The 27283-nt window shown below is 40.1% G+C and overlaps 1 protein-coding gene across 1 annotated transcript; it reads right to left on the bottom strand.

Annotated features, from left to right (window-relative positions):
* Positions 1-23764: 23764 nt before the first annotated feature.
* LOC139199042 (ependymin-like) lies at positions 23765-27075 on the bottom strand. The gene is made up of 6 exons (XM_070828050.1): positions 26937-27075; positions 26305-26339; positions 26066-26200; positions 25358-25541; positions 24533-24620; positions 23765-24047 (listed from the first exon to the last, which is right to left on the bottom strand). Exons 1-6 carry the CDS (start codon positions 27010-27012, stop codon positions 23897-23899), a joined length of 669 nt encoding a protein of 222 aa, XP_070684151.1. The 5' UTR covers positions 27013-27075; the 3' UTR covers positions 23765-23896.
* Positions 27076-27283: the final 208 nt, after the last annotated feature.

Raw genomic sequence — 27283 nt, 5'->3', positions numbered from 1 at the left:
TCCTCTTCAGGTTATTAGCACTCTTGCGCTCAAATGTACTCTAACAACTAGTCATTATGCAAGGTCATAACGGCGGCCTCATGACTCCTATAGAAGGTACGTGATTGATATGCATTCACAGTGGGTCATTTAAAGAGGTCAAGAGTTAATTGTCTGGATATGGCATATTAGTGAGATTTCATGACTCTGACTCCAGATCCAATGGATGGATGCATATATGAGTTCATGCCAAACTCATCTATAATGCTGTTCATGTTTGAAAGCCAAAGCAGAGATGTGCTGTAGGAAGAAAACTCACAGCTCCCACACACTTTGTAATGAAACTCTCTAAGGCCCTGCAGACAAACCCATTCTCCAAACTGTCTCCCGTATTTGCTGTGCTGCTTCCTTTTTAAATGTGGTTGAGGTGAGAGAACAGTCTACTGTATTTCTCTCCATCTCTTACAGTGTTGAAAATTGAATTAGCAGGAATAAAGAATGGCGTTAACGCTTTGCTGAATCAAACTTGCCTCCAAGTGTATGGACAAAGAGGTAGCTGGAGACTTATACATGATGACTCTGCCTGCAGGAGCATTTCCATACCTTTCTTGCTGCACTTATGGGAGATGGTTTCCATGACAATGATGCACTTTTGAGGGATAAATGGGAAAAGGCTTGAATATGAACCTTTCGGTATCCCCTCCCACCTCCAGGCGATGAACTCTTCTTGTTTCCCTTTGTGGATGTGTGAGGAGGAAAAGAAATGTTTAATTTGCAATCATGATGACATACTGTAGCTGCAGTGGAGTGTATGCATACAGACAAGCTTTGAAAACTGCTTTTCATTTAAATTTTCCTTGCATTTCATCATGTAGCATTTGATAGTGATTCCTTTCTTTGTTCTTATAGATCCTGGTCAATTCTTTTGGGTCTGTACTTTCATCTTAATGCTTTAGTAAACTAAACTTACAAAGCTTATCTACGGTCTGTACCTTGTTACTTTTAATAAGTGCAAATAAAACACTTTAAGGCTGCACTTATCAGCATTTTAATATATTATATTAACAATGGATCAGCTGTGTAAATAATAAAATAATGACCTGTCTGAGCGCTATGCTGTGATTCTGTTTTAGTGCCCTTAATAAATTCTCTGTTTTGCTTCATTGTCAGTGTTTCCAGCAGGCACAGTCATTTATTTTCAGCAAAAAAGCTCAGACAACTCACTGTGCACAACCTGACATTGAACTGAGGAGTTAGCGACTAGCCAGTGAACATAGTGGAGCACTTAGAACACAGATATTTTAGTGGAAAGCAAACCAGAGCTAAAAGAGAGCAAAGATTGGACTTGCATTTTTCAAGTCACCAGAAATGAATGTTAATGTTGCTCTGTGTCTGCTGGATGTGTAAATAAGCAACTTGTCTGACATCTCATCTCTGTATCGCCATATCTTTATAAGGTGAAAATGTGTTGTGTTGTGTTTGTAGCTTATTCTTGAGACCAAATTAACTAATTCACTTCTACACAACATTTTATTTGACAAAAGAGAAACCCTTTGGTTGCTGGACATGTTTCTCGGTATTGATTTTGAGCAGTGGTGCACCATGCTAACTATAGTTGGCTAATGTGATCTCCTGGGTGAGAAAAGTCTGCTGGAGGACTAAGAAAAATGAGATACAGGGAGAATGGGTTTTTCAGGAAAGCCATCTACCAGGATGAGGATGGGGAGAGCAAGAAAATGAAACAGAATTGGAGAGAGAAACAGTGTGAATGGAAGAGGGAGACAAGGGGAGAGAGAGAGAGAGAGAAGCATCTTCACTGTGCTATCAGCTGTAATTCCCATACTCTTGCCAAAGTGTCAAAGGACTGAGAGGAAAGCAGGCAAGATGAATAGTTTGAATTTGTGTGTGTGTGTGACAGTGGATGATGGGAGACACAGAAGAAAGAAAAAATGTGTGGAAGAGAGGGATATACACTGGCAGAGCAGCTTGCTTGTAAGTGGGTAAAAAAAAAAAAGCTCTAAGGGGGAAAAAGCCAAACACAAAAAGAAAATGACAGAGAGAGAGAGAGAGAGAGAGAGTCAGAATGTGCAGGAAGAAACATGGAGCCAAAGCCTGCGGGCTAATAGTCACCACATTAGCCGACCATCATCCACCTCGGCTGACCACACAAGTCTCTCTCTGTGGGAGTTGTCATTAAACCCGCCCTGGGTGAGTGATTTTAACCAGAGTAAACAGAACAAGATTAATGGTGCGAAATAGAACACAAGGGCTACAGAGCTGGTAAAGTAACGGTGACCATGTCAATGAAAAGGTCATTAATGTTTGGGAAGGTGCAGACAGTGCCTCTGTGCCTCTGCTGCTCAGTCTTTTTTCTGTAGTAACACGTTGTGCTCTGGACAAAGCATGTACATGTGTGTGTTTGTGCAACCATGTGATTTATTAGGTCGGTAAATGATTTACCAAACGTGACATGCAGACATCTCATTCACACAGATATTACGCCGTGACTTCTGTCACATTTGATAAAGATAAGATCCATCCAAAGGATGAGAAAGAAACAAGTTGTTATAGCAAAATTAATCAAAGCACTTTATCATTGTTCCTATCCACAAACCTCCAGATTTGACAGCAGTAGTCCAGCTCGGGCCGATGTGTCCAAATCAATAGCAAATTTAGGATGTCGATGCCCAGCCTGCAGCTCATTACACTGGCTAGTGTTATTTACTAGCTTTGGGCTGCCGCCACCTCTGTTCCTCCCTTCCTCCCTCTCTCCTCCTCCTCCTCCTCCTCCTCCTCCTCGTGTTCCAGGATAGTATTTCATACAAATACTCCACCACACAGTACAACCTGCTCCCACTCAGTGTCACCAAGAGACGGTTCCTCCAGAATCCACAGCCAACCAGCCAGCACTCCCGAATTAGATGTGTTGTTGTCAAGATGTCCAAATCGCACAAATGCACTCAGCTAGGCCACGTTTATTTCCACAAACTAAGATCTCAGTGTTCCCAGAACATTATAAAATATTTGTATTGTTTTACTCTCAGATAACCTGGCAGTGCAGTAGAGATAGCAATAGAACAGATTTGGTAGCAGAAAAAAACAACAATGTCACAGGCAAATGCTGTAGATCAACAATGACATCACAGTAAATCAACCAAAATATGATTTTAAAGCGAACCCCAGAACAGAGGAGTCATTATGCAGCATAGCAAGGCCCCCGAGTGATACAAAGACTGGCTCAACCAGCATGACTGTCAGCAGAAACTACTAACATTGAACATTATGGCATTGTACTTAAGCATATCTACCTGTTTTGAAACACATAGTTGCAGGTGACCTATTAAGTTACTCAATGTACTGTATAATGTATATTTTATCTATTATATGTTGGTAACTGAATTAAGCAGTGATGGAGATCTGCATTTATTTTTCAACACTAAAATGAGCAAATATGAAGCAGCCCTTCTGAGTATCAGCTAAATGTCAAGAACAATAAATGGACAGCAGTTCATGCTTTGTGTGATAGATTATCACTCACCATCCCCTCCTTAAAAATCTTGCAACCCAGTTATTACATTTTACATGATTTATATCCACTTTGACAAAATAAGTTACTGAATGGTCTGAAATGATTATATATTCTCAAATATCAATATTTTGTTAGCCGGGGACATCATGGCTCAAACATCATCAATAGGAGAGCACAATGAACTGCTGCTTTAGGGCCAAATGCCATTTTACCCTTCATTCTATCAGACATTTAATCAGAAATAAAATCAATCTTTATTGGCCAACAGCCCATAAAAATCAAGAGTTTGTTTTGGCCCCAAACCTCTGTAACCTGAGCAGTTTGGCATGCTGTGTACTGAACATCCTAACGTTGTCAGATCAAGAGACCGTGATCCTGCCTTGTCTGTGTTTACCCACAGCTGTTTAACCAGAGAACGTCAGCCCACAAAACGGGCTGCCAGCAGCGCAGCAAAGGGGAGCTGGATTATTCTGCTTCTGCCAAATGAGGCAGAACAGTGCTAATTCTATTTGAGCTTCAATACTTGAGTCAACTTTACGGCCCTATTAGCTCCCTGAAACAAGAGAGGGATAAAGGAAAGAAGGGTGGTTGTGGGAAGGTGATAGTGGCAGGAAGCACCGACCTCCCCTCTTGATGGCACAAAGCTAGAGTTGTATCAAATACTATCCTCATGTTGCTGCACCAGATGGGTTTAATTTGGCACAGTGCAGATTAGCTGTATTAGTCATATTTATGTATGATGTTTTGTGCATCGTGAAGGATTAATCAAAACTTTGCTGCCAATCCAAAGTTTTATTTACCAGCACTGCAATTATGAAAAAAGGTTTCGTACAAAAAAAAAGGCTGCAAACAAAATATGAAAATATGATGTTGCAACTGTTGGATGTTTGAAATAGACAGATTTTTTCCAGCAGATTTAGCAGAAAGATAGATTTTAAATAGAGTGAAAAGTTGGTTATGGACAGCTGTTATGGTGACAAGTGCACCAAACCCAGCAAACAGGAATATCTCCCGTAAGTGTTTGTACAGGGACGTGACCTCTGGGCGGAGCATTAGGAGGCCCACCTTGAGCCGTAATGTGCTTGGTTCAGGGTCCCTCATTGTTCATAGATTGAAGTAGTGGTGTAGTTATGGTGTGCAGACTGTTTTATTCTCATAATTCCTATAGTAAAGCTACTGTACGCCCTGATGCTTATCTTATCTTCTCCAAAGCATTGTCCTTTCCAATAAGAGGAAAAGTGGAAGGACTTTGAGCCAACACTCATTATTTGTATGACTACAGAGAAGTGTGTGAACTCTTGTGTACTCGCCTTCGTGGAGGCTGTCAGAGTCTATATACATGCCAAAGACAATAACGATAAAGCAGCTGATACCATTTTTAATGTCACCAAGGAAATTGATGAAATTTCCCCAGATGTGCCCAAGCTCATAATAGATGATTTTGATAATTGCTTTTTAAAATACACGCCATCCACCTATTCTAAATATGTCACCGCTCCCTCAAGAAAAATAGTAACATCAATTTATGCAATGGCTGTGCACCAAAGGTCCCTGCTCAGATCACAATACAGTCCTTCTTAGACACCATCTACACACAGTCACTCAGGATGGAAAAACCAACAGAAAGGCAGTTCCAGGTCTTGGACGAGAACAGTATTTACACACTGAGAGGGGGCTTTGAGTGCATGTTATGGAGCATTTTGAGGACACCTCTAGTAATTTGGATGGGTTGACAGAAACAATACCTTGTTGTATAAACTTTTGTTTGGGTATAGTCACACCGATGAAGCCAGCAGAGAGTTCCCATATTATAAGTCATGAGTGACTAAAGGGTTAAAGGAGGTGCTAAATGCAAAAAAAGAGTCTGTTTGCTATGGGAAGTCTGCACGATAAGATGGAGCTGCACAGTAAAGTCAACAGACTTAAATGTCTACACAGGGACAAGGTACAGCTGACACTGACTGAGGGAAATGCAAGACTGAGGGGGTATAAAGAAAATTGCTAATGCTCACTTTATGGGATGAACCAGACTAGACCCCTGAATGGATGAAATTTTCACCCGCTTTGAATCAGGGGACAACAGCAATAACACCCCAGACTGGAGTCGAACTTAGGCATTACTAGTACGGGGCGCTCACAGTCACAGGCGCTCATTTGTACCAGAATGCAGTAATGCGTGGCAGAGCCAAAGCCCTGACAACAAGGGTAGTAGGCTGCTAAAACATTGCTCAGTCCAAACAAGTGGAACTACTCACTCCTTCAACTCCCCCTGGATACTCAGGCAGGCAGGTGGACAACATCAACTGTTGTCAACACCACAAAAATCCCTCATCCTTCCTCTCCCAATGACTACAGGCCTGTGTCCTTCACCTCAATTGTAGTTCAGTTGCTTGAAAAAAATAATCAAAACTGATGATGATGCCATTGGTATTCTTATGCACCTCTCTCTCGTATCTGGAGGGGAGTGAAACACACTTCTGAGTGCTGATTTCTCATCTGCGTTTAATACAATTCACATGCCCATTCAGGCTGACAGACTGAAAGAGCACTTTAGACTGGACTACAGTTTGATTAAATGGATTTTAAACTTCCCCACTGAGAAATCTCACAGGGTGAAAGTGGGCACAACTATGTCTAAGGTGCATGCTGCTGCTATTGGCACTCCACAGGGTGACATATTGTTACCACTGCTGCACACTGACAGATGCCGCAGCAGATACCCAGGACTCCCCCTGATTAAATTGCAGATGACTAAGCCTGTTGGAAAAGGATGAATTAGAACATGGCACAGCATTAAAGAAGTTTATGGACTGGTGTGACACATAACATCTTAATCTTAACACATCAAAGACCATGGAATAGATTTTAGACATGAGCCCCCCATCTCTTCCAGGATAGGAGGAGAAGAGAGTGAGGTGGTGACTGAGTTCAAATACCTGGGCCCTATTATAGATCACAAACTCTCATTTTCTACTCAATGAGAGCAATGTAATGTTTTCAATCTGATTTTGTGCAACATATGTTAATTTTCTAATTCACAAAGTTGTCTTGCTAAAAGTACGTGGGGTTAATGGCTGAATTGAACTCTCTCTCTTCGGACCTAAGATGTGTAGACACTGAACACTTTTAAAGAGCAGTTGAAGAACCACCACCTGCCTTTGGGTAAATTCAGATGAACTGTTCTTAAACCTGGATTTTGATTTTATGTCTGTTTCTGTAACGTTCTCCTCTTGAAGGGTGATATATAAAGTTATTTACCTAAAGTTTCAGTGGGTAACATTCAAAATATGCCATAGTGTCTTCAAACACATCAACGTCATTATTTGATAATGTAACCATGGCACAAAAATCAAGATCATTGTGATGGGGTGCCTGTCTCAAGCAAGAATCAAGTCTCTGTAAACTCATGCATTTTAAAAAATTGTGTCTGCTTGCAAATGCAGTAAGCTTAGAACATAATAAAAAAAGCTTGGGCAAAAACAAAAGTAATGATTGAATTGAAATGAAGTTATTGCAAGGTGCTGAAATACAAACTGAAATGAATACTGCTGTCGGGGAGAAAATCAAGCTGTAATCTTGCAATCTGCTCCGAAAAATGATCAGCATTAATGTTAAGTGTGCAATTTGTAATTAAGTAGTCTCAAACAGGCAAATCCATGGTAATGATTTTTTTTAAAAAAGAGGTTTGAGCAAATTTGCACAGAGCGAGTATAGATATCATGCAAACAGGGTAATCAGAAGGAGCATTTACATAATAATGCAGTCTGTTGCACAGAATACAAATTATTTTTACAGATTTTTTTTTGAAAAGGTCCAATTGTTTCATAGGATAGGATAGGAAACACAATAAGCAATTAGAAAAGGTCAAAGGGCCAAAGAGTCGCATTGTCCACATAATGAATCAATACAAGTGACAGACATTTTGTGTCACAAAAATAGAGGTATAATGTAGATGTGTCGTCTTCCTCTTCACCATCAGAACCAGATCCGCCTCCCAGTTTGACACACACACAAGAAAAAAAAAAAATCAATGAATTTCAGAGACAGAAAGTTGCAGAAAATTGTACTGTCATTGTCCCACAACACTGGCAGTCCCATCTTTCGTTGTTCGACCTCCACATTTACGTTTGGAGACTGAGCAGGGCGGGGCAACGGGAAAAATAGTTTTTCTGTAAAAGTAAGTGGTTTACCACAAGAATGATAATCATTCTTGTCATTTGAAATCACAGGCTGTGGAGGGACAGGAGGGGGACTTTTGATCCTCTGGGGGTTTGTCTGCTCCAGCACCTTGTTCAGTGCTTTGGATGATGACATTCATGAATAACCCTATGCCCCCATAGTATATTTATTTGGGTGATATTTTTGTGTTTAAAAAAGACTGCTCCCATTTCAAAGTGGAAATAGCTTCGAGGAACACACACAGCAATGACAGATTTTGCGCTCCTTCGAAAAATCAAACACACCCAAGTGAAGTTTCAAACCGGCGGCAGACGTTCAAATAGATTTCATGCTGGTTGGTGTGGCAGCTTGAGGCCTCAGTGTACTCCTAACGAATGTCATCATTTAACTATTCAGTAATATTTACATTCCTCACCCTTCAAAGAAATACGTCTGCTTTTCTGGATGACTGCAGGCACAGTTCAATAACAGCCATCAAGTTAGTGCTAAAAACTACCAAACACTGAAGAGAACAACAATCTCTGCTGGATATTCATGCAGCATCCTTTGTGCTTTGGATTAATGGACTGAAAGAAAGAGATTATGATGAAAGATCATTCATTAAACTTTATCAATGCAACCCCCCCCCCCCCAATATATCCTCAAAAATGGTCAGCTAATTGGTAAAAACAATCACTGTTTTTCTACCAACATGTTAAGCAACGGAGCATCAAACCCCAGTGATGGATTTAACTGGATTTGACTAAAATAAAATAAAAAGATGAGCAGCAATAATTTGTTTTTTCATATTTGTGGCTCTGTGTGTTGAACCACGGGAATAACGTTTGTCAATCACAAAAAAACACAGTTGCAGTTGGAAGTGTGTCCGTTTTTCTACTACAGTATTTACTACTTTGGCAGGTCAGTGCATCTACTTTGAAACGTCTTTGGCAGTAAAGAAATAAAATTGGCTGTTACATCAGTCACTTTGAGTGATTGGTGAAAATTTGATACCATGTTCTGTGCCTGTTTTTTCCATGACAGTATAACCTCCCATTCAAACATAGTCACACTGTTGATTTCTTTTATGTAATGGCCTTTTCTACTCACAGTCAAAGTTGATTTGTATAGATTGGCTTATTATTGAATGTTTGCATTGCATTAAATGATAAGACTGGTAATGATTTTAATAAAAGTTGTCAACCAATCCTATAACCAACAATGACTTGATTCTACTAGCAAGTACTATCTGTGAATCAGAGCCTGATATGTCTAATTCCTCTGTGCCACAGAGCTCCATGGTAGTTCAAGAACTTTTAGAAACACATCAGTGAGCTGCACCGTTGCACTGGCTGTCATGTTTCTTCATTATGGTGAACATGTGCACTGTAGTTTGAGTCCCTCATACACCATCCTGCTAGTGTAAATTCTCAGCAGCGCACACAATATGTATTAACCCGCAGTTTGAAAATAGTCTCCAACAAATGCCCTTTACAACAGTTTGATTTACAGTTGTGAAAAACAATGAAAAGTTGTTTGCATGTCTTTAAACTGGCTGAGGAAAAACACAAATTCAAAAACATGAATTAGTTTGTTATCTGTCTGTCTTCTGTGATCCTGTGTGCTGATCCAGAAGAATAGTAATTACACTTACAACCTTGGCAGCCAGCCTGTTAGGTAATATTTTTTCTACCTTGACGCAATTCTGACAGCAATGAGATAAAATTGGCTGAAGACAGTCAGAATCCATTACTGTATCTGACTGAAGAAAAGTTTTTCTTGCCATGAAAACTAATTTCAAGGAAAATGTTATTGTTGTTGCATTTTTCATTTTAGGAATTTAGCTCATGCAGCTTGCAGTGGAACCAATCATCTGCAAACCCACAGAGCATCTTTTCTGGTGATGAAACTCGATTTATATCATTGTAACTTTAATAATCTGAAGGGATCACTTCAGGTTCTTCAGAGGGTATTTTAAGCCAATTCAAGTATTATCACCCCATTAAATGGAAATTATCAGTTGTTATTGGAAGCATAGATATCTGCTGGTAAGGTGGAACAACCTAATATTTAGACTGCACCTAGTGTCCAGATTACTAAGGTTGGATGGTTCAAACACAGGACTTTCACTCAAGAGACTGGGGTTTGAGTTCTGCGTGAAAAGTCAGCATTGATGTATTCTTACTGAAATTACTTCATAGCCTCAGCACCATCTGTGGGTGGATTGGGAGTGCAGGTGGGTGATTTTCCAGTAAATGTTAGTCAGTTGGCTGCAGACCTTCAGTGCTCTGCCAGGTCTCAGTGTTGAGGAATTGGCTAAGGTATAACCTGCATGTGTATGCTGCTCCACTGTGGAATGGACACCATCTGCAGAGTGTTGCCTGTCCTTCTGTGCATGTGTATGTGTGTGTTGTGATGAGACTGTCAGTAAGATTGTTAGTGGAGGAGTTTGGATCAGCATTGGCTGGTCAGTGGTGTTTTAATTCCTAATGGATGTGTGGATGACATTTAAATGTATGTTGTCGTTATCTAGATCTACTTGTTTTACATCTTTATTGACAAAATGGGTAACAAATTGAATCTGACTCCTGCACTAAATTTTGTGAAGAAATTTTTGGGGTGCGTCAAGCTTTTATTCCTCTTTTCAAGTCCTTATGATCACACCTGGTCACTGTGTGCTTTTCAGTTTAATTTTAAGGAGCAGCACAGTTAAACATGTCTTACTGTGTGCTCAGGCAGAGTGCAAAGTAAATTTTAGAGGTGGCATGTTTGCACAGAAAGTAAATGAAGACGCGATAAAATGTGAATTCATATGTGGTCACATTGAAATTAAGTAGTGGGGGGTTGCTAGTGTGGGCTGTGAATTAGATGCCTTTGTGAGTTGAAAAATGTTTCATCTTTAGCAAAAAAAAAAAATTGTGTGAATACGAGGACGAGGACCACCGGGACAAATTTCCAAATACATGTCCATTTAAAGTCGATGATTCATAAATGAATTTAAGAATTGTTCATCAAGCCATGAAATGTGTTTCTAGGTTAAACCACCAACGATCATAGTATAAAACTGCTGCTCACAATGCTGCTTGATTATACAAATCTTTGAGGGGGCCCTGAAATATTGATTGCATTTACTTTTTGAAGCCTTCATTACACTTTTCCACTTCTATGGCGCTATCACGTTTCTAAATTTATTGCATTTTCATGATTTTTATAGGTCGGTCTCTCTCTGTGCCCCAGTGTGCCCTTTTTGACCAGATAACGGCTAGTATAGTATGGATGACATGGCCCGTATAATGACTCTAGCTTTGTAGCATTCTACATGGAGATTACGCTGATGAATCATGCATGAATCATGCATGAATCATGCAAACTAATGCACCTATGAAATGCACGAGCTCATTGTGGATCCCACAAACACACAAGACCTTGGTGACGTCATTAGAGCAAGGTGGAGGTAGACAGAGAACGCAGGTCATTTGCAAACCAGCTGGAGGTTCCAGGCTGTGGATCAACTCTCACCTCCTTTATGCACAGCAAAGTATAATGGCCACACATACGTCAGATCAGTAGAGAACACCTGAACCAAACTGGCTGAGAGCAGAAGCAACACAGGTAATGGAGGCCAACCATTCTTAACCTTGGCTCCCCATTACACATCCACTCAGCAGGCTATTTCAGCAGCTGCATGTACGAGGACAAACATGTAAGCATGAAAGCAGAACTTAAAACGGATATGTGAGGACTAACGAGTGGATAATGGCAGGTTGTTGATGGGTTGGGTCCATTATTTCTTCCATCATCCGTTTGTATAACTGTCTGAGTAATGGAGGTGTTTTTATTTTGAACCAGGGACCTTTACTGTAGGTCGAGATACTGTCTGCCCAGCTCAGATGAAGCTCCTGGTTTGTTTGTAATCTTGGATTCGTCTAAACAGAGAGTTTCTTCTAAAATAGCCATACAAAAATTCAAGAGAGTCAGAAAAATCCAGGTGATTATTTTTATGGTATTTTGGAATATAAATTTTGTGTCATGTTTTGTTTTAAAAGGCCTGTAATTCTCCTACTACAAATACAGTTCAAGAAGCAGGTTGAAAGCAAGAAGTAGTAGTTGTAACTGTTATCAACAAAAGTTGGCAGAAACAAAAGCAAAATGAAGCCCGGGGATGTAAACCAAACTAAATTAGGTTGAATCAAAAAGAACAAAGCGTTGAATACAACCTGCAGCCTCACAGCAAGCTGCCAATTCTTACAATACCACTGACACCTCTCTGAAGCACGTCATCGTGTTTGAGTGAGTTCCAACCACAACTGGTTTTCCGCTTGTTTTTGTACCACCTTAAACCTTCATTGTGGCAGATAATTAGGATGAACATAGTTTATCATTAATTGTTTTCGATTTGCACTTAATGTTGGGTTATCACTAGAAAAACAACAAATGATTATTTACATTGTCAATATGAATCTTTAGCCAAGGAAATGTGCCATTTCTTCTTTTGTCTGATCAACAGTTTGGCTAAAAAAAGTCTTTCAAGTAATTGTTATCAAGTTATCAAGTAATTGTTGCAGCTCTAAATAAATACATAAAAACATTGATTGTGTGACTGTGATTGACACAATAAGTGTTTATGATGTTTACCGTGATTACTTGTCTCCAACAAGCTTCTCAGAAAATACATTTTGTACCATATCAAGAAAGTCAGAGGTTGATACTTTTGAGAGGATCACTGCACTCTCACACAACACAGTGCCAATTTGCACGCGCTTACTGTTGGTCCAACGCAAATATTTAAAGCGCCTGAAAATCTGGCTTCAAATCAACTTATTTCAAAAGAAAACAAAACATCTTTTGGTATTATTTATCATGAGTTTAACACTCAAACTCCAACTTTGGCAGAAAGTGATTGTGAGTGATTGTGTCTTCATGTTGAAGCAAACCACTCATAGTAAGAAGCTGATTGAGAAAGCACATCGGGGCCTTTAATGATAGATATATAATAACAAATGTAACATGTAAAGATGGCTTAGTTTTATCATAACATACCTGATACACCATCCAAAACTCTCACTACAGCTTTGGAAAATGGTCAGCAGTAATGTTAAATACACATGATTTGTAATAATACATGTCTGATATTGAATTAATAATTTTGATTACTTGATTGATTTTAATTGTTAATCCATGATTCTTGCCTTTGCTCATTTTGACTGTCAAAGGTCTAGAGACAGCAAATATGAAATAACTCTAATCATCTGCTGTAGGCTGTGGTTTGTGTAAGTCACAATAAACAATTACATATATGAAAAAATGTTTGAAAAACTTTGCTTGGATTCACAGACTTACTGTTTTTCCTGACATTTAATCTTCTCAGCCAAAACCCAAACAACAGCCTTGACAGTTTTACATTTTAACAAAATGTCAAAAATTGTAATTAACAAGATACTGTATGTCACATAAACCTTTTTTCTGGGTGACCGGTGTGCGTGAATCGCGTGAAAAATGCAGACAAAACTATCATGACATGAGTATGGTGCTAATCCCTGGTAGCATTAAACCAGAATCCTCCCACAAACAAGAACGATCATGCTCGAATACACTCTCTCCGAATGCAAATATAAACAGAAACCTAGTACCGCAGACACACACACAGTCACAGTCACACACACACACACACATACATACAAAACTGGAGTCCCACTAAAGGTTGTAATTTGTTATGCAGCATTGGCATCATGAGTGATAGGCCCTGGATGATGGATGACGAGGTGGATGTCTCGCCACCACTGTGTGATACTGCTGTCCGCTGAGTAAAGGTGCATAAATCAACAGACACTCCACACCGTGTGAACCAGCGACCACACGGGTTAATGGTGAGCAGCAAAGCAAAGCATCCTGGACCATGACGTCTGCACAGAGTGTTCATTTGTTGTTCATTTATCTGGTCTGTATGAGGTACAGTCAACAGTGACTGCCACATTTAACAGTGAGCCCCTGTCTTTGTTACTAACAGCAGAGAATCTGATCACACACAGTTGAAAAAGCAATGAAACAGCAGGAAAAACCATATGAGAGAGAGAGAGAGGTGGGTAGTGTGTTTTTTTCTCTCTGATGCTTTAAAGTAACCTGTACTTTACAAATTGCAGTCTCTCGTCATCATTTGAAACATTATTACCTTCTCGCCTGAAGGCTCAGCCTGCCCAAAATGTTGGTATTACATTTCTGGACTCTGCAATAATATGTTTGACTTTTAAATACCAGTGTGGATTTTCAAATTTTCAAGTGTGAAATCTGTTCACTTCCTAATGTTAAGGTTGTCAGGGATGAAAGGCTCCGAAGCACATTTTGCATGTAGGGTTATGTATTAGTGTCAACAGTCTGGTGGGTGTTTTTCATTTCCATGGTTACCATGCCCTTACACTTGCACATGCATTCATACACACTTACGCATATACATGAAAGTAATTAGAGAACTAGAGCGGACCTCTCCAAACCCAAAGTGTTCCTCAGTAATTACACACACACGCTCTCTTTTTGTATCCATAGTTGAGGATGACGCACTATGCTCAGACTGTAGCTCACTAATCAATTAGACTATTCATTTTGAGGCCTTGTTTGCATCTGCTAATGGTGCTGGGATGTTCATCTGTTAAAGAGGACAGGTCAGGGCCAGGGGCCCATAAAATGGATCTAATCAGACTCGGGCTGTAGATGCTTGCAGATTCAACCTGACCTGTCCCCTCACTCTGAATCTCAAATGCTTGTGTAAAAATTCTGTATGTGGGAAAGTGACGTTGAAGGGTTTATTATTAACCAGGGGATGGTTGGTGCTGAAATTAAGCCATTTATCCGTAACCTTGGACTCTAAAGACTGAACTGACTGACTGAACAAACATTTTTTGTGCTGTGGGCACTGCTTCCGCAGTGTTGGTCAGTCTGTCGGCCCAACACTTTGGTCCAAAATTAAATATGGTGAAGTTTGGTACAAACATTTATGCCCCCCTCTGGAAGACTTGTGCTAACTTTATGAACACCTGACTTTTCCTCTGGCATCATCTGGTCAAAATTTGAATTGATCCATGACATTGGTTTGCTCTGCTCTGGTCTGCTTGCAAAGATAATGACTTTTCCTTCAGACTTAATACTTTCTTAATACTTCATACTTAAACTTTCCCCACTGAGGGATCAATAAATGTTATCTTATCTTATCTAATAATAATAATAATAATTAAAGCTGCAAGCAGCGTTGGAGGGCCCTCGCACCTCCGTGCACGTTTGCGAAACCTTTAAAATTCGTAATTTTTCACCACGACTGATGAATGTGCAAATTTTCGTGAGTTTTCGTGCACGTTCAGGCCCCCAAATTAGCAACTCTTTTCGGGGAAGAAAAAGAAGAAAAATTCCTTGCATTTCAACAATGTTTTCGGTTAGAGGGGATGGCAAACCTGAAGAGGTGCATTAGGAGGGCCTTTTTGGAGGATGACAGTGTGGGGGAGTTTTTGATGTGAATTGGTAATGAGTTCCACATAGAGGGGCAGCAACAGAAAACATCCTGTCACCGCAGGTTAATTACTTGGTCCTTTAGATTAGGTCGGGGCGTGCTGGTGGATGAGGTAGGAGGGAACCAGGTGGATGAGGGCCTTGTAGGTGGCGAGTAGAATCTTAAGTCTATCCTGTGTTTAACTGGGAGCCAGTGAAGGTCGTGGAGGACTGGCGTGATGTGGTCACTTGAGTGGGTACTGGTAATCAGGCGAGCAGCAGAGTTCTGTACGTACTGAGACCCAGATGGTGAACATGATAAGCATTAAATGTGCTAAACACCTGCAGGTTAACACTGTCATTGTGAGCCCAAAGCACCACTGTACAGCCTCACAGCTCACAGAGCTGCTAGCTCTTGTTTAAACGTACATCACGCGTATTGGAATTAACACACACACACACACACAGCAAGGTTAGCCCTGACCCAGGTTTAATAAGCAAGCTGTATTCTAATTTGGGTTTTTTTCTAACTTGGGCCATCTGTTGTATTGATTATAACCACATATTGTTACAAGTAGGTTCAACAGAGCAACACAGATAAACTGTCAGGCAGTCATAAAGGTTGTAAACAAACCCCAAGGTTAGTCAGATTCATTTGTAAGTAAAAGCAAGCGCAAACAGAAAGATTATTACCCAAACTGCCTTTGTAAGCATCCATCATAGTTTGTAGACCATTGTGCTTGTGCAACAATTTTACTGAGCAATGAGCAATTGTTATGGCATTACAATTGTGCTTGCTCTCGATTTTACCTACAAATATTGTGTCAGCTAATTTACAACATGACCAACAGAACTAATGGCTGGAACAGTGGACCAGTAATTTCTACATGGAGGCCTAATGTGCTGTGCTGTGTCAGATTTTAACCTTTCTTCAGGCTTCATAATGGAATAATAATAACAAAACGGAGAGAATACAGACAAGACTTTCCTTTAATTTTTGTTTAACCTTATACATTACAACCAATTAGTTTAAAACCAAAGCTCAGTTAGGAGAGGATTCTTTACAATTTAGTCTTAAAAAACAAAACATGTGGACCACTCGGACACACAAGTGAAACAGTACCGTGCTGCTGCAGTGACTTCATCTCTATTACTACATCCTCGTATCCTATATGCAGAGCTGGCGGAGGGTCGTGTGACAAAATTCCTTCTCTCAGTTTACCTTTTCCACATTGGGAGACAGAATTCAAAACAGCCATGTAATTAGATTAAAGCCCTGTGTCAACATGTTTTGCCTGCAGCTAAGTTTAATCGTACGCTTTGGGAAAAGCTGTTTTTAATCCTATTTAACTTTTTACTAAAAGTCACCCTCTGTGAGAAGGTATCTGGCTCAGATGGGGTTTCCAGGTGGAGAGATTTTCTTGGATAATTGCAGAAAAGGGAACAATATGTTTTCTCTGGGGTACTAACTGGACATTTTCTACGCTGGTATAAGTAACGCTAATTAAGATAGAAGTAGAAAAAACAAGACTAATGGCATGGTGTCTTTGAGCACTCCAGTCTTAACCTATGGCTTTCACACCTCATCTCCACCACTGTGCGCTACAGCCGTGTATGACATTACATCACGTACTCATCTCACCAGCTCCTTATGTAAGTGTTCATGTAATTCAAATTGAATAATGATGTCCTTTTTTCTTTTATTTTTTGTGGTTACAGATGGCAGATCCTGCGTACGCTGGGTTCGTGTGTGAGCCTGGGATTCTGCATGTGTATGTGCATGAACATATTCATGGCCATATGCTGCGCCGATGTTTGAGCCTGTTTAAACAAACTTGTGCCACAGAACAAGCCACTCAGCAAAATCATAAAATGTGTTATTGCCCATTAACTTCTGCTTTTTTCCACCCCTTGAATATCAATGTAAATTTCGCAACATTTAGCAGGACAGCGTTGGAGAGCAGTTGTTTACAGTACAATAGGAGTTCATGAATAACATTATTCAAAAACAGAAATGTTCCTTTTAATCCCTCCGTCTTGCTTTTTTCAAAAATAGGTTTCAACAAGTGCAATGAAAGCACAGAAGACGCATCAAAATGGGAAGTGAACAAGGGTTCATCAACAGAGCAGGATTACGAGTAAATATATATATATATATAAATGGAAAAGAAATTCTAGTTTAAAACATAACTGGCTCAAAGCATAAAAACAGTAAGGGGCTAGTTATGGTCCCACAGCCACTAGCATGACCAAAACAAACAAATTCTTAATATGATTCATCCTTTCTCTTCTTTTTTAAGGTAAGTTATATTTTTTGTGTTTGTTTCTCATAATGAAAGTACACTATTGGACATATGTAAATTTTGCTGATTTATTTTCTTATTGCACAAAAACATAAAAAAAAACCCCACAGTTATTACCTGGCTTCAATAATGCTTTTTCAGTTCACTAGTACACTACTAGAGTCATCTTTAAGAGTCGCAAGACAAATTTAAAGTGTCATACAGGGATTGACTGTGCTTTCTTGTCAAATATCAGATAATTGTGCCCTCAAAATTATTATATAAAACAAGAAAAAAACTGCTGGCAAAAGTTTTGACATTTTGTTAAGAGGTCGTTAGCCGACAGCATTGAGTCATATCTGTTTGCTAACCGGCTACAGCCAGCAACCATTTAGCTAAGCTCATCTTAAAGAGTGGGAAAAGAAGGAACTAGCTCACCTACCAGGTCCTCACCAATCAGCTCACCAAGTAACTGTGGTAACTGTTGAGGGCCATGAAATAATCACAATCCTCTGTAAAATTGGGACTTGTCATTATTTTAGACTTCAGTTTTTGTGCGGACAAAACAAAACTTGTTAATTAGTGAGTTTGAATGATGCTGGTAGGTGTACTTTGTTACCTTTGGACAGAACAAAGCTAACTCTTTCCAATGTCATCACCATATCCAGCCTTTGTCCTAAGCCCTAAGCTCACTCAGCTGCTGGCTGTAGCATTATATTGAACAGCCAGAAATGAGAGTAGTATGTTCCCAACCCAACCCACCACCAGGGAAAGCCAAGCTGTATGACAATAATGTAAGCACCACTAAGTGACGTTGGACTGGTGACTTGCAGCAATTCAATTTCACAATTTTTACCCAAAATGACCTGGTACACACTTCATTTTAGTGGGCATGCTCCTTTTCTTCCTAACAGACAAGCATACTGTAAGAGACAGACAGAATATGAATGACAAAGATGGAGAAAGAAGGGGGAAAAGACTGAGGCGTATGGAGAGAAGGGCCAGCCTCTCTCATCGGTGTAAAGAAGATAATTGGTGGCGAACCCTCCGACGTCCGTCATTCCCTGCTGAATAGTGGGGTGACAGTGACTAACGCTGTTCCAGTGCACCAGGAGCAGCTGCATCACATGCACACACAAGCTCCAATGTGCACTGCAGTTCACACTCCAAACTCAAACACACACCCACAGACAACACACACACACCCACAGACAACACACACACACGCAAATTCTCATAGGCACACATTAAAACCAGTAACCTTTTATGCAGCTTCTTATTTGTATGTATAGAATCCACTCAGTGGCGTCGTCCCTCACTAATGCATGTCATTAGGGCTCTTTGATCAGGCTGGTTTAGTACTCAGTAAGTACACTGAGTAGTAATAAAAGAAGTGTTTGAGGCGTTTGTAATGTGTGTGGTGGGTGAATGAGTGGGTTCATGCTTGCATTTATTGATGTATTTTTCTGTCATGGTGCATACTGCTCAGAGCAGACAGTTAACCTGTCAGAACAAGTAAAATAACATGTTGCTCTTGAATCATGGTTAATAAAGAGTTACTGGCTCATGTGATAGTGTTACATAATATTGAGCGATTATCCAAAGACATTAATCTCATGCCAGACCCAAATAATAGTCTGTGTCTGGGATAAAACACTAAAAAATTGGCCAAGACCCTTTTTAGTTCAAAATAAAAGGCTGAAAACAGCTATCACAATGCAGTGTGCATGTTTTGGGCGTTTTCTTCCTTGATAACTGGCCAAACAAGGACATGATGTTACACCAGGCAAACATTTTTGTATGTACACTGGGAGCTAGCATAAAACAACACTCACCACCAGGGTTTTTGTGCATGACCAAAAATGGAACACCTTTCACTATCAGTGTTATTCCACCTGCATAAACTCAAAGCTCAAACTAACCACTTCAGGTGACTCTCTCCGTTTTCCCTAAGACAGTGTGCCCAACTCTAATCGAGGAAATCTACTGGCTGGACATATTTGAGGCATCAGCTGTGGATGAGAAACCTTGTCATCACTTGGATTTACTATCACACTGCACCAAGTGCAGTGGCATGAGTCATTCGGATTTGCACCAAAAGTTTTGGGAGTCAACTCATTACCTCTCTAGGATTATAAGATATTATAATAAAAATATAAGAGTGCAACAGCTGGTAACAGAGTTGTAACATGCTTTAACTCTAGTGTTGGAACAGTTTTGAGCATGTTAGCATTCTGATGTTAGCATTTACCTCAAAGTGCCATCCACTTGGTACAAGACACAGATGTAAGTATATTATATGAACTAGATATGGAACCGAAAATAGTGCCTATTCAGTCCAATAAGAATTGCTCAACTGACACCAATGCCAAAAAAGTGTCTAACTTCCCGATTAGCTCCTATCTGCCGCTGTCTCAGCTGGGCTGGTGAATGGCCCATACTAGAGCTGTGTGTCATTCAGACAAAAAAAAAGACTTTTCTGGGCTTTGGAAAAGTTTTACAATGAATAAACCCTCATTAAAAATATATAATACATTTATAGCAGTAGGTGTCCTGTCAACAGTTTTACAGATGCTTTTTTTTTTAATAATGATGGTCTATGGAGAAAATACTGGGCTGTAGGGGATTCTTTTGTTGTAATACCACGAGTGGCCACACAAGGAATAATTTGGAGCGAGGTTGAGCAGTGGCCTAGAATCCACTTCTTATAATACAACCAGACTCTTGCTCTGTAATAACAAGTACAAGCAAAAAAATGAACTTTAAAACATGCGATGTAATAAATAACCATATGAAAATTGTCCTCAAACCAGAAATGTAAAACAAATCCTGTCTGGAAGCACAGGAATGTGGAGTGGATGTTAAAATCTTCCTCCCTACAGATGTCAGCACCTCATTGAAAGCTTAGCACTGATTCACTGACAACAATGTGACAATAAGCACTTCTGTTCAACATGCAATATTGACCTTTGTGCTTAACTCCTTTGCTGTTTCAGTTCTTGGGTGCAGCTGTTAATCAAGCCTTATTTTAGGCCAGTTCATGTGACACTGCCAGAATTTTAAGGCAACAGCGTTTGAAATTGCCTCGACTTTCCGCTGACTTTGTCATTGAATGGCAGTCAGGCACAAAATTAGCAAATCTACATACAGTGTCTCCTTTAACATTTAGATTCAGTTAAATCTGGTAAAGTTGAAAGGTAGAACTGACTTTAACGATGTCATTTTCCCATCACAACAGGGACTTCATACTCAGCCCCGTCTCTTCCCGTGCAGGCTTATGCCAAAGTCCCAGCATGCTTAGATAATGATTAGAATGATAATTGGACAGACAAGCAAAGCTGTTATTGCTGCTAATGTTTCCAGAGCAGGCTCTCATCTCTTAAATCACATAGGAGACGAGTAATTTTTGACAGGTTTCGGGTTCGGTAGCCACCTCTGAACACCTTGCCGTCAGTTATCAAAAGATGACTCACAAATCCCTGAAGGAGAGACAAGTGTGCAGAACCGCTAATGATAAAAAGAGATGCTCTTATTACTGATGTTCAATGGGTATGTTAGGCGTTATTGTAAGAAGACACAGCGGAGTGATTCATTCACTCAAGATGTTTTTAAATAGATTCAAGGATGGAACAACAAAGTCAACTTTTAAATGAATGTCTGTCCCTTTACAAGTGTAAAATGTTTTATGTGGTAGCAGAGATCTCTAACTGTAGGCAAACTGAAGTTTCACTCGGCTCTGTTATCATACTGGTACCAGTATGATTACCATGAGTATGGGTCACATATTGTGTGGGTAATTCTTTAACCCTCAAATTTAGCATTTCTAAGCAATATAAACTTAATGAATTGTTAATAACATACTATATTGTCTCTATAAGACACTATAAGTGTTTTCCAAGTGTTTGGAAATGTATTTGTGTTCAATTCTAACTTCTGCAATGAAGCATCCTCCCTGATAGGAGGAGTTATGGTTGTTGTCAGGGACATTAATTAACGCTTTGCTACTTTTGCAATTACTTATTTCTGCTTTGAACTATATCATAGAGCCTTATACGGCGTTATAATCCTTTGCTGTTTACATACCTTTTATAAACGCTAAATAGCGGGATTGAAATATAGAGTTACTGCCTTAGACACTCAGGTAGTCGATCTCGGTTCATTAAGTTAATTATTTTCAGTAATACCTTCATACTTAGTAACAGATCACCCCTGAGATAAGAGCAATGCTGCCTCCACCTGCTGTAGGACAGTAAGTACTGCAGTTTTTTACAGGAGCATTTTACCGGACGGTAAACAGGATCTCTTTCATCTCAAAATAAGATAAGTCCAGTCATTGTAAGCAACAGTGCGACATGCACCCAGGCTACACAAAGTATTTGTGTGGTTTCATTTTGAAGAGATGGACATCACTGATTACTTTCCGCCAGTATGCTCTATTTCTTAGTAAGAGAAACTTGTTGTTAAGGGCTATATGCTCTTTAGATTATAATCATTGAATGACAGGGATAGAATACAAAGCAGGGATTCAGGTTCATGAGGTGTTATGGAAACCTCTCATTTTGGGTCTCACAGTCTAGATTAAGTCATTATATTTGTTTTACCCTGCATGACAAAGTACACGGTGGATGGATTTATTCCTCTAGCAAATGTCCAGTCACTGGGTAATGAACTGGATGAACTCAAGAGCAGAAAGTTTTTTCAGCGTGACACTTAGAAATGTAATGTTATGTTGAGACTTGGCTTCACTCTTCGATCATAGACTCAGCCGCTTATAACGCAGGTGATTTGGATGAAGTATATGTGTAAGCTACACTGTACATGTCTTAATGTATGCATGTGTATGCATACAGCATGCACAGCAAATGAGCCAACAAAATAAAATTAATTCATGTCAGTGTCACCAGGGATGTACTGGGACTGAAATTCAGTCCAGGGTTTTAAGATGGAGAGGCTTCTTGTGCGATTGCCCAAACGGCAGAAGCCAAAACAATTTGGCAGTAACTTTAACTTTTGTTATAAAGAGAATGTGATGCTGCTGAAGATCTTTGTGACTGAACTTGGAACATAAACGTCCGTGCACACTGCACCTGTGCCCGTACCTGTTTTTTTTCTGCTCTTCCTTTATTCTCCCCCTCTCTTTGCTTCTCATCCGTCTCCATCATCATCATCACCACCACCACGACTGGGGTCATCCTGTCCCTCAGCATCACCTCTGAAACAGACACTGCCCTTGACAGCTAATAATAATATTAATAATAACAATAGATTTTTTTATTTTTCCGTTTTGGATGTAGTTGTGACTGTATGGTCTGTGACCCTGGCTGAGCCATCCTGGTCCTGGCAGCCGCAGACAGCCCAAAGCGCAGCACTGCCAACACTTTCAGCAATGAGGGGGAATCGGAGCCAATTTGGACGAATCCTCCATCGTTTTTTTGTGTTGAAATCTCACTGGTGATTTTCATCTTTAAGAGTCAAGAGTCAAATGAGTTTGTCAGGCTTCATAATATTACAAATAATGTTTCAGTGTCAGTAAATCTTGTGCAAATTGAAGTAATGGATGGAAAGAAAATAAATAAGAATGACAAAAATAACAATACTTTTGTTGAATCCAAACAATGACACCCTATATCAAAATTAAGAGACTGGCTTTCTGAAACTCAAGATTTTGACTTTTATGAGAGATAATTTTGGTATTTTCAGTATTTTTTATATTTACCAGTCCCAAAGAGACCTCCATGGTAAAAGAAAAGATAGAGAGGGCTAACTGTGACTCTTAAATCAATCAGTCAATTTCTCTGTTAGGGACAACTAACACTGGATTCTTTTTGTCAACACAAATGCAACTCTAATCTACACTTATATTTGAAAACAAGATATTCGCTCTTTTAGATTGTTTGAAGACAAAACATTTTCATCTGCATTCACTGTCAACATTTTTTTCCTTGGAAGCATTGAGCTGTTCTTCACTGTATTTGTTTTCTGGTCTTTTCTGCTGTCTTATTGCCTCATCCACTCAACCCTTAGACTCCAAATAAGTATAATATTAGCCAATGCTTTTAATTGATTTTATTGATTTTATTGAATACGCTGACAGAGATTGAACACAGCAGGGCCTGTACAGCTACATTACATAAGCTGTTACTGAAAGGTCTCCTTTACTAAGTACTCACTGGGAACCTCTAATTTTCAGTCTGATTTACAAGGTTCGCTCCTGCTATCTTACAATCTTAAGATTTCCTTCACCCAGCAGATGTGTCTGGTTTTACCCCACTACGACATACAAACAAGGTCGACTCACATGTCAAGAATGTATTAAGATGACTTTCACAGACATCCCTGTGACTTGTTTTGTTGTCTGGTTGCTGAGAAGGTTGAAACAACCTTGGGATTCATTTCAATCTGCATGGTATTATATATCATTTAGGTCTGCTCCCTTAAAGTGAGCACTATTAGTGATTAGCTTTGCTCCAGATGTTTACTCCTCTTTCTTGGTCTTCATGGCCAGAGACTCCAGGGCGGTGATGACAGTATCTGGTGTCTCTGTCTCCTCCAGTTTAGCCATGGCACAGAAGAACGGAGGGGTGTAGTCCATGGGGTTTGTTGTGCCCACTACCCAGTTGAATGTACTGAAATATTAACAAAAATGTACTTTCTGAGAGTCATTAGTAACAAGAATGTGATGTACGAGGAAAAGTTGAAGATGAACAACAGACTGTATACAGCACAGTGTGTACTATGTTGCCACATTCAGTGCCAGAAATACTGTGTGATCTTAAAAATCTGAAATGATTCCAAATTGTGGCCAAACATGCCCAGACTGAATTTGCCTGTATTAAAAAGTGTTGATCATTGATAAATGATTTGACAATTGATTTGCGGGCTATGGGCTTCTTTTTTTTAAAATATCACTTTAACCTCACTGATTGCTAGTGGATCAAACATTACAAATGTTAACAAATGTGTGGAAATATTTATAAAATGTTGCACAAGACATGTCAAATATTTCTATTTCACTGAATGGTGCAGCCAAACAAATATGGCCTTACGACTCATTTGAATGGTGGTATTTGTTATATCTGTGTTTCTATGCTTGGTCAGCTCAGGTTCTCACCTGATAATGGTCCATCCAGATGCTGGAGTGTAGACAGTGAAAGTCAGAGGAATGCAGCCAGTCTCAGTAAAGACACTCGTATAACGGCCTGAAGACGTGAAGCACAGGCCACATGTAAAGGTCTAACAATAACCAGAGTGATGAAGTTGCATAAGACAGTCACTTATCCAATCACCACATCCCTAAAGATGCTCCTGCACTCCAGTCACTCCGCTACCCTGCCCCAACCTAAAGCTGGATGTTTTGTTGCCAGTCACCTTTCCTGACCTCCAGTCTCCTGCCCACCATTCAGAGCATTCCCTGCCTTCGTTGCTGACACCCTGGTTGCCTTCAAGAGTGCTCCCATCCAGATGCCCTGCCTTCTGGTCACCCTCCAGAGCAGCTCTGCCACTCTGTCCTGCCTGAATGTACCCACCCTGCTGATCTCCATTATCCAGGCCACCCAACTCTTTGGTAGCCTGCTTGGTGTGTTTTTGCTATCCTGGCCATCTCTGTCCAGCGTTGTGGCCAGTCTGGACGGGCATCTGAAAGCTGTCCCGTGAGGCCGATGTCCTCTCACAAAGTCTGCGTCACTCCTGATTTTGCCATTCTGCTTCTCTGTCCCTCCCTCTTGCCTCATTCTCACTACTTCATCTACCTGCATTACCCGTCCATCCTCCAGACACTCTCAGACTTTCCCACCTGTCCCAAACACCTGACTTTCTCATGCACCAGCTCACCTTCGTCTACTTTCCTTCATCAGCCCTGTTGTGACAGGTATCAGGAGACATCACTCCTCCAGGTCTTGGCAAAATAGGATGTTAAGGATACAATATTCCCTCTTACCATTCAGTGGCAGGTCTCCATACCAGGTATTGACTAGCACACCCATTCCCCAGGAGGAAGAGGAGCCCAGGATTGCATGACCCATCAGTTTAGCATCAGAGGGAACTTGGATGGGGATGAAGGTGGTGTCCAGTGCCTTCTTTTTGCAAGAGAATTTGCTCCACTCTATCTCATAATAGACTTTCTGAAAGGACATAGAAAGACAATGAATGATGAATGAGTAGTAACTAGGTGCTTCCTCTGCATGTTTACAGTATCTCCATGTATTTCTTCAGGGTGTGTTGTCTTCATTGCGTTTGCCACCAAAAACGTAATTTGCTATTTGCTAATTCAAATATTTGACAAAACTTCCTCAGAGTGTCTGCTAGTGGTTAAGAGAGTGTGAGTGGTTTCTTCTACTTTCTTATAGAAACATGTAGAGAGTCAATGACTCGAACCTGAGTTGACTCACACACGTTTAAAAAACCTTGTGTCATGTCTGAAAATGAACCAGAAAAATGAACTGCGCTGGAAATGGAGAGGGGAAATAGAAATGGAAGGCAGCACATTTGTCAGTCAGATGACATTAAAATGGCAAAGGCATTAAAATGTGAGTCTTACAGGTGTTTGAGTCGGCTAGTGAAGGACTCACATCTGAGAGGTGTGAATCATGAGAACATGGTAGAAGACGTGTTGTTTTCATTAAATTATTTAACCAGGGTTGCACACCTCTTTGAAAAGCATCAGCTGTTCCACAGCAAAGGTCTGATTGCCAGCGAGCCCGTAGTTTCTAATACGCATCCTCTGACCAAAAGCATCGTAGCTTATTGTTCCTGTGGACATGATGAGCCCGTTGGCAGCCATCTGAACAAGAGACAGAGAAAAGTGAAGGAAAAGAATCACTTGGGTTCATCCACGGAGGACTATCTGTGGGAACGGTTGTTCTGTATGAATGGGAGCAGACTCACTATAGACATGCCCCCGCTCATCAACGGTGGGACAACTGTGGAAGAAGAAATCAAAATGTCTAAGAAATCTCAAGAGAAGCTTAGCGATCTAAAATAAGGTGTGCACTGTATCTATAGCTTGAATGAACTGTGTTGACAAAGCAACACTTTTATAGCCTGATATGTCTATTAGTAGCGATTTGGCTTTTTTGTATCATAGAAAAGTATCTGCCTAATTTGTTTTTTAATACAAATAATTTGTCTAAAATATGTCACAGTCAAGACAGTTTCAGGCACCAGTGCTACAATGTGAAAATGAAATAAAATGAAGTGATATGTTGCTGACTGACTGACTGAATGAATGAATACGTTCCATAGATGTACATTTTTCACAATTTTACAACTCAACTAAACTGCAAACAACTTGAATAAATTCACCCAAAATAAAAACATTAATGGTTAATGTCCAGCTGCTGTTCATGTATTTCAGTATATGGTTAAAGAAGAGTGAAACTATCCATGTATGAATTTCCCATGCAATGTTTTTTGTTTTGTCTCTTAAAGCCACTATTCTTATTCCTCCAACATGTATAAATTGTATCTATTCTCATCTCTGCAGCAACAGCAACTACACCTCTGTGGTCCATGCTCACCGCAGGGTTTTGGATGTTGTCCGACAGCAGCAGCCAGCAGCAGGCTGAGGCAGGACAGCACACGGATGAAGTCCATGCTGAGAAGCTTTAGGAGTCACACGAGGCGAACTAGTGGACGCTCTAGTGTCAGGGAACGACGCACACCTCCATATATACCTGATCACCACCAACTGTGCGCACGCTAAGTGGTTCAACCCCCCTCTGCATTTTTTGTAGCTGCCCCAGTGAAATATGACCAAAGTGAAAATGACCCAGCTTTGTAGAAGTCGGACCATTGATAACGTTGAACAATACATTACAAGCTTTTTGTTACGCTCAAGCACCAAGCTCATCAGATACTATGGAGA

Source organism: Pempheris klunzingeri, chromosome 3 (assembly GCF_042242105.1).
Source record: "Pempheris klunzingeri isolate RE-2024b chromosome 3, fPemKlu1.hap1, whole genome shotgun sequence".
NCBI classification, from domain to species: Eukaryota; Metazoa; Chordata; class Actinopteri; order Acropomatiformes; family Pempheridae; genus Pempheris; species Pempheris klunzingeri.
The sequence above is the reverse complement of the archived record's forward strand: the minus strand, read 5'-3'. Positions and strand labels throughout refer to the sequence as shown.

What these genes read in the sequence shown, in the direction of transcription:
- LOC139199042 (XM_070828050.1), bottom strand. Translation starts at nt 27,012, where the DNA reads ATGGACTTCATCCGTGTGCTGTCCTGCCTCAGCCTGCTGCTGGCTGCT. An exon ending in ACAACATCCAAAACCCTGCG is followed by an intron (nt 26,340 to 26,936) that starts GTGAGCATGGAC and finishes CTTCTTCCACAG; the next exon opens with TTGTCCCACCGTTGATGAGC. An exon ending in TGGAGACCTGCCACTGAATG is followed by an intron (nt 24,621 to 25,357) that starts GTAAGAGGGAAT and finishes TCACGTCTTCAG; the next exon opens with GCCGTTATACGAGTGTCTTT.